The 7,940-nt window shown below is 38.8% G+C and overlaps 1 protein-coding gene across 1 annotated transcript in view; it reads right to left on the minus strand.

Annotated features, from left to right (window-relative positions):
• Window positions 1–3,119: 3,119 nt before the first annotated feature.
• Window positions 3,120–7,940, minus strand: part of trpm5 (transient receptor potential cation channel, subfamily M, member 5) — a 115,109-nt gene continuing 110,288 nt past the window's right edge. The window contains exons 23-25 of the mRNA XM_043706179.1: window positions 6,855–6,987; window positions 3,984–4,056; window positions 3,120–3,253 (exon numbers count right to left, since the gene is read on the minus strand). Of these exons, the coding sequence (XP_043562114.1) occupies window positions 3,122–3,253; window positions 3,984–4,056; window positions 6,855–6,987 (338 nt within the window). The 3' untranslated portion in view covers window positions 3,120–3,121. The remainder of the gene's footprint in view (window positions 3,254–3,983; window positions 4,057–6,854; window positions 6,988–7,940) is intronic.

Below are 7,940 nucleotides of genomic sequence, written 5' to 3' on the forward strand. Positions count from 1 at the left end.
GTTGATTAAGGCCATGGGGGAATGGGTAAATATGCATAAGATGGCATGATGATTGAGTGGAGAGGCATGGGGAGTGGGTGAGAAGGTCCATGGTTTAATTTTTTTTAAGTTTGATGTTAGTGCTGGAACCCTGAGACAGGCTTTCTACACAGTCAACCTCAGGAATTGGCAGCATCTTCCCAGGTTACCAGATCCATCTCCCAATCCATCCTGCCCTTTCACCCTAGAGACTGAAAGTTGGAGATGGGTATGGCCCCATTTTTCACAAAAGCCAAAAGGCCAGGTTTGTGGAGCTGTGATTTCTCATGTCTCTGCACATCTGATCCAAGGAAAAAAAGGTGAGGCCCTTGCCCTCTTTTTGACTAGCAACTCCTATGTTTTGCTTTCAGGTTTTCCTGTGCAGGCAACATAATTATGTAGTGACAATGTGTTACTGCATAGCTTTGGTAAAGATTGGTGGCAAATGCTTTATCAGAACCCATGTGATTTATGGAGACTGGCTCCAGCTGGGAAAAATACTGCATGATTTCTGTTTGCATGAGCTCTATAAATAGGGCTCATGCAAACATGAAAATGCCTTGTTTACAGCTCCCTTAGCAGAACCATTAGTCCATAATCTGAATATTGTTGTATTTAGCAGATTTCGGACATGCCTCCCTGAATCCTGTGCACTGAGGAGGCAGTTACATGCCAGGTGAACTTGGTCAATGTGTAGCAATACTGATGGTAAGTAAAGTTTGGAAACTAACAATTCTGTTCCAGCTTCTCCTCTTTGGATTTCAGGCAGTCTTAATTTCTGATTTGCAGGGAATTGCAGTTATGTGAATTATGTCAGCAGCGACTTGTGTGGAATTAACTTTTAACAAAAGTGGTCATTGTTAGCTGGAACTCATTGCAAACTGTGAAAAAGAATTCCACAAGCTGCTATCAAGTGAGCTCGAAATACCCATGAAAGCTGCCAGTTTCTCTTTTTAAAACAACAATTAGTGAATTAATGCCCTTAAGGGAACAGATCTGGGAAACATCCTTATCTATGGCCTGGATGTGGTTCATGTCCCACATTACAATCTCAGTGCTATCATAGTAACTGGGGATAAAGCATATATAATAGTCTCAGCATATAGATGGCCTATATGCTGAAATGATATATAACTGAGATGAGGAAAAATGACATCACTAAGAGGGTGATCAACTTGTAGAGTTCACTACCATATAAAGGAGGTGGAGGCTGAGTCACCGAGCAAAGAAGCTGATAATGCGATATTAAAGGCATCAAGGAGTAAGAGAAAATGGGAGTATGACATTGAGATCAAGAATCAGAATTAAATAGATTCTTGATCAGTAGGAGAATCAAGGTTACGGAGAAAATGTAGGAAAGTGGATATGAGGAATGTGGGATCAGCCATGATCCTCTTGGATGGCAGAGCTGGCTTGAAGGGCTGAACAGCTGCCTCCTGTTCCTATTTCTTATGGTCTTATAATCTAACATGATCATATTGAATGGCAGACCGGGCTCAAAGGGCCAATGGCCTACTCCTTCGAGTTTCTATGTGTGGTGTCCAAAACGTAGACTTGCTTTACAGGTACAAAAAAAAAAATTTGTCGGGGGAGTGGATTATGGAAAAAGACAAGATTTGGGAATAGGACAGGATGATAGCAAAGCAATAAAGAATTGAAAGTCGTGCATTTTAAATAACAACTGATGAGAAGGAAGCTGAAAAAGGCTGGAATACAGGCCCAATTGTACAGTACATTTCTGGATGACCTAAATGAGGTACTTCTAAAGTTTAGTCATTATAATATAGGATGATGTTTAAGTGTTATTTGGTCCGTGGCAGAAACTTCCACACAATGGAGGGTGGTTGAAAGGATATCAGTACAGTGAATCCAGTGATGAGGGTATGTACAAGAGCTTGATCGTTAAGAGGCTGAGCCAGATAATGATTCAGGTAGAAGGGTATTTGTGGAGGAGAGGACACAGGATTTTTAAATTATTTTGTCAACAGAACAACAAGGCAACTTATGAAGCTACAGCCAAAGATGAACATGAAGGTCATGGCAACATGGTATGCAAACTGCTTCAGCACACCCAGAATCTTGTTGGAAACTGGACTGCAACAGCTCCCTATCTTATACAACTATAATCTGCATTCAAAATATGTTCTAGTTATGATATCAACCTCCTCTCGTCAATACAGCCAACTACTACAAAATGCAACAGTTGTGATGCAATCTGCGTTTAATGATTTTGTCAGCACTGAATCAAATCAATATCTGAAGCTGTACTGGACAATCAAAGATGTAGTGGCACTAATCAAAGAACACGAGTTGCCTTTGATTTGAACCTTATTTAACTTGTTTACTTGCTTCAATATTACAAGCTTCCTTAAATCTATTAAATCAGGAAGTTCATTGTCACCAAATTTAGGTTCTGAAAGCAAAATCCAGACTTAGTTGAGGTTACAGCTACACAGATTGGTGGTTCAGACATTGAACAAAGAGTGCAAGTATGTTTTGCATTCCCACATAGAATGTTGGAAATTGCTGTGAGGATATGCAGATAGGCATGTTTAAGGGAGGTGCTAACAATGGTAGCACCAACAAGAGAGCAAGGAGACTACAGCCAAGAGACAGTAGAGACTACAGTTGGCTGACTATTAGATTAGAGCTTTTTTTTTGTATCCTATTGAAGTGGACATTAAAAGCTTCTCCAGCTGCAAGCAATATTGGGGGTCACTGAGCAGCTCACAGATGAAAACACAGAAGAGAGAACCAAAGTTGAAGTGGAAATGGTGTTTACAAAAACAAAAAGTAAACTGAGTTTCCTAATGGCAACTAACATGGAGGAGAAATGAAGATAAGACCAAAAATGTTGGATTATTAAGCAGCAAGTTTGCAGTCGTTGGTCATTCTGTCTTCTCTCCTATTTAAACATTTCCTATTTGAATTGTGGTTATCCAAGTGGTTTCAGCAATTCAGTGATTATTAGATATTGGCATTTTATTCCATGTTTATTTAATAAACAGTTTAAATTTCACAGCTGCTGTTTTGGAATTTGAACATGAGTCTTCAGATTTAGTCCAGGCCCCTCACTTAATTATCCAGTAACATAACCACCATCTTACTGTATCAGCAAGCTTAGTTGATGTAAAATAAGAATACCTGTATATGTTGGAGGTGGTCTGCTGCAATGCATATTGTGCTGAGTAAAGGATTCAATCATCCAGGATAGAACATCACTGCAGTATTTCATCTGTAAAGACAACATCAACTGAAGTTGGGAATATATTTTCCTAATTTGCGTTTCATTAAAAATAAATGTGGCTATCAAAATGAAATCATTGGCATTTCAAGTCAAGTTTAATCAAGGAACAGAATGCAGCAAGCAGCGGACATCTCTTGTCAACTTAATTGATGTCACATTTTTATTGTTAATGTAGGGTTATCCAAGTTGGAGCTGGTATGTTCCTGCAGCCGAGTGTTGTGTTATTTTAAGACTAGCACCAATCCAAAGGGTTTGAATATATTATCTTTTGTGACAATCTAGTATAGTACAGATCCAGTGAACTGTAATGTCAGACCTCCTATTAATTTAGTACTTACACTTTTCTAGATAATCGTTCCACAAAATTATTTCCTCACTGTCAAAACATGCTTATGTGCTCGAGTTGTTTCATATGTTCAGTTAGCTAAGTGACTGATCATTGTATTTTTTAAAGCAAAATAAAGGAATTCAGAAGTTAATATTTTGCCTGTCTGTCACAGGAACTATTAGCTAAATGTGTTTCCTTGAAGACAGTAATGTGGACCAGTGTTCTTCAACATTTTTTGCTGTACATCAAGTCAGAAATTCAACCATAACTCCCATTCCTTGCCAGTTTGATCATTACCTTTGCGGGTGAGTTTACAAAGGAAATATTAGTGTTTGAAGTCATAAAGCATTGGAATGACATGCCACAAGTTCAGAACAATGTTTGACCTACCCTTGTTTCAAGTGTTACGAGACGTTTCTCTTGTTCTTGAAGACCACTGATTGATTTCAATAATGAATCTACCCTAAAAAGGAATTGCTAGTGTTATTGAAGATATTTTTAATCATCCAGTTCAGACATGTTAAGACACACCTTGGAGCAGGTGAGACTTGAACACAGGCCTTTTGACAGTGTCATTATACTGCTGAATTTGACCTGTGCTGTGATTCATTTGAGTCGAGGATAAATGTAAAGACAACATCAACTGAATTTGGGAATGCATCTTCCTTATTCAAGTTTCATTTAAAAATAAATCTGGGTATCAAAATGAAATCATTGGTGTTCCAAGTCCATTTTAATCAAGGAACAGAAACCAGAAAGCAGCAGACATACGGAATACTGGTTACACTTGCAGTGCAGTTACGGAACAGGGTGTATGTGCACGGCAGCTCATTGGTTTGCGCTACTGCCTCACAGCTCCAGGCACTTAGGTGTACTTACATCCTTGGGGTGACTGACTGTGTGTAGTTTGCACATTCTCCTCATGTCTGCATTGGTTTTCTCCAGGTAACCTGGTTTCCTCCCACAATCCAAAGATATGCCATTTAGTTGCTTCGGCCATTGGAAACACATGTTTAATTGATAGGGTGGGTCACTCTTTGGATGGTTTGTATAGACTCTGGGCTGAATGGCCTGTTTCTATAGTGTAAGGATCTATTATGCTATCTCCAGTCTCCTGTGCCCTAATGCAGAATTGTTTTAATAGATCCCATGAACAAATATGAAGGTGCCATCCTTGGTCACCTAGCTCCTAAAAGTTTGTTTCCATTTGTGAACCTTGAATGCAGACGTTAGGAAATGTTGCTAAGGTGGCTGCTGTCCATAAGCCTGGAGCTCTCTGTCAGAGTCAGCATTAAGGGATATGAAGTTCCAGTACCCACTGGTTATCCATTAAACATGTCAGGAAAAAAAATCAGGCTTTGACCATTTTAAGTGGAAGTGACTTCTTCATGGTTTAAGTCTTCATAATTATAAAACTCACAAAAGAAGGAGGTGCATGGGAACACTGCCAATTGTACATTCCCCTCCAAGTGACATTCTACTTATTTGGAAATGTATTACCATTCTTTCACTGTGATTAAGTCAAAATCTTGGAACTACCTTCCTAAGGGAGCACAGAGTGTACCTATACCACAGGGGCTGCAATGGGAAGGCTGTTCATCATCATGAGGGCAAGTCATGATGGGAAATCAATGCTGGCCTATCTACCTCACCTACCAGTGATGTCCACATCCCATGAATTAATTTAAAAACAATTTTTGATATTGGAGTAACTTGTTTTACTTTGTTTCTTTGTTGAGTCTCTCTCAATTCCATTTGTCTTTACTTCTCTGTACATATTTTACATACTGATGTTTGCTGGATTAGATTTGATTAGGTAGAAATTTCACCTTGTCCACTGATGCAAAACAGATGATGTAGGAACAGCCAAAGTTTATGTGCAGCATCTTAAATTCACCTTCATTGCTGCCAGTGGAATGAAGTTTAAAGAACAGCCTACTATCTTTTCTGCATTACCACTGAAGTTTAATTTCTACCTCTACACATTTCAGTAAGTTCTTTTTGATTTGGTGGAAGAGGCATTCTCTTGCCCTACTCTCTCAGGTCTCAGTATTCCTGTAAACAACAATGTAATGGTTCTTTAATTACGATAGAAGTTGCCACACAAAGGTCCACTACATGGTACATGTGAGCATGATGCATCATTACCATTGTCTTTGTTGCCGATACAGAATCCAGGCCTGTAAGAATACGCAACAGAAAATTCCAGAGGAGCAAGATGAATGACGCTATCAAACAAACAACAGGCAACCTTTTATTTAGGCAATATAATATTGAACTGTACCAGGTTGATGCTGACAGTTCATCAACATCTGAATAACAGTTATGGGGAAGCACTGGGAGACTTGGCTTTTCAGTGAATCCAATTCTCAGATTTGGACCTAAAATTTTTGAAAGAAGTTTAAGGAATAAATTGAGAAGAATAAAAATAAAGCAATTAGCAAAGTTGTAAAATGTGGGGAGTGCTCCTTTTAAGGTCTGGGGAAGAGAATTTGGAAAAATTGGTTGATGACAAAACTAAGCAGGAATGACATTATATGGATACTTAGAAATAAGAGCAATATTGGGAGGATGGACAAAAAGCACAGTTCAATCCCATGCAGTACTGAGGAAGTGCCATCTATCAAATGAGACATTAAAATGAGGCTCCCAACTATTCTCGGTGCTTATGAACAATTACATGCTGCTATTATGAAGAGCACTGGCATTTTCCCTGGTGCCCTTACTAAGTTTTACACAAACCTGAGTAAATTAAGAGCCTGCTGAATGATCTCACATGAGGACAAGACAGAATAGCCAAGCTGAGGTGAACGGCCTTCCTCATTTTCCTTGCAAATTTTATATTTTCCTCACTAGTAATCCTGCCAAAGAAACCACTGAAAGAAACGAGACTTAAAGAATATTAAATATGAAAATAAACAGTTTTCATTTAAATTATTCAAGTTGAGAAGGTGTAGGAATCATATTGGGTGTTATGGACGCAAGAACTTCCCATTAATGATGCTGGAATTTATTTTTTAACCATGTTCCTTCAGAGAGGTTCATCCAGCACTTTCATTTTTGGATTTAGTTTTAAGTTTGTTCAAAAGGTGAGGACAACTCTGATAATGCTATATGCAATGCCCATCCTATGAATTGCAGATGATCCCATGGTGGTGTTAGGTGAGGAATTCCAAAGTATTGACCTACCAAGCCAAGATATTGGCCACAATTAACACTGTTTATACTGTCAGGACCATTTCTCATTCTAACTCCACTTACTTGGTTGATGTCTTCTTCAATCTTTCAGTGCTGCTTTCTTTCTTTCCCTTTTCCAAACTGGCTAAATAATTTTCTTTTTGCACAGACTCCCAGATTCTGAGCTTCTGGTCCAAGGTCTCTGGTAAGTGCTTTTCTAAATGAAATGCAAACAAGAAACAAATCCTTGTGATGTTGAGTTCTACAGTCATTTCTCTGCTAAAAATAAAACCAAACTCATTTTTTTCTCATCGATTTTCAGTTCTATTTCTCTGCTCCACTATCTGGTCACCAACAGAACTTTTGGAATATCTGATATGAGATGCCACACTCAAGTGAATAATCTTCAAGCATGAAATTGTATTGTGTGTTTGGCAGACTGTGACCATGCTAAATATTCCAAATTCATCCTGGTCAGATCTTCATGTGCTTGGAGTAAGGTTACTAGATCATTATTGGGAGCAGAAACCTTGTGCTTCAGCCTGGGCACTTGAAATAAATGCAAGTCCCAGTGTGATAAATATGCAATTGTTGATCTGGTTTGCATCATCATACCAACATAAAATAAACAAACCCATGCCTGAAATGATTGATAAAGGCATGGCATCCCTTTGTGTTGGGCAATCTATACCAGTGCTTCTCTGATATAGTTTTAGAGCTTTAATTTAGCTTCTCTCCTTACTTTGAAAAGGCTCCAAGCATCCATGATACCTCAACATCTATTTCAGAAATATCATTGAATGTAAAGCACTTTGAGACATCCAGTGAAAAGTACGAAATGAATGAAAGTCTTTCTTCATTTGCTATCATATCTTTAAATGAAATTATAGAACATAGAAAAATACAGTGCAGTACAGGCCCTTTGGCCCTCGATGTTGCGCCGATCCAAGCCCACCTAACCTACACTAGCCCACTATCTTCCATATGCCTATCCAATGCCCGTTTAAATGCCCATAAAGAGGGAGAGTCCACCACTGCTACTGGCAGGGCATTCCATGAACTCACGACTCGCTGAGTAAAGAATCTACCCCTATTTTCTGTCCTATACCTACCACCCCTTAATTTAAAGCTATGCCCCCTCGTAATAGCTGACTCCATACATAGAAAAAG

The sequence above is a fragment of the Chiloscyllium plagiosum genome, chromosome 16 (genome assembly GCF_004010195.1).
Source record: "Chiloscyllium plagiosum isolate BGI_BamShark_2017 chromosome 16, ASM401019v2, whole genome shotgun sequence".
NCBI classification, from domain to species: domain Eukaryota; kingdom Metazoa; phylum Chordata; class Chondrichthyes; order Orectolobiformes; family Hemiscylliidae; genus Chiloscyllium; species Chiloscyllium plagiosum.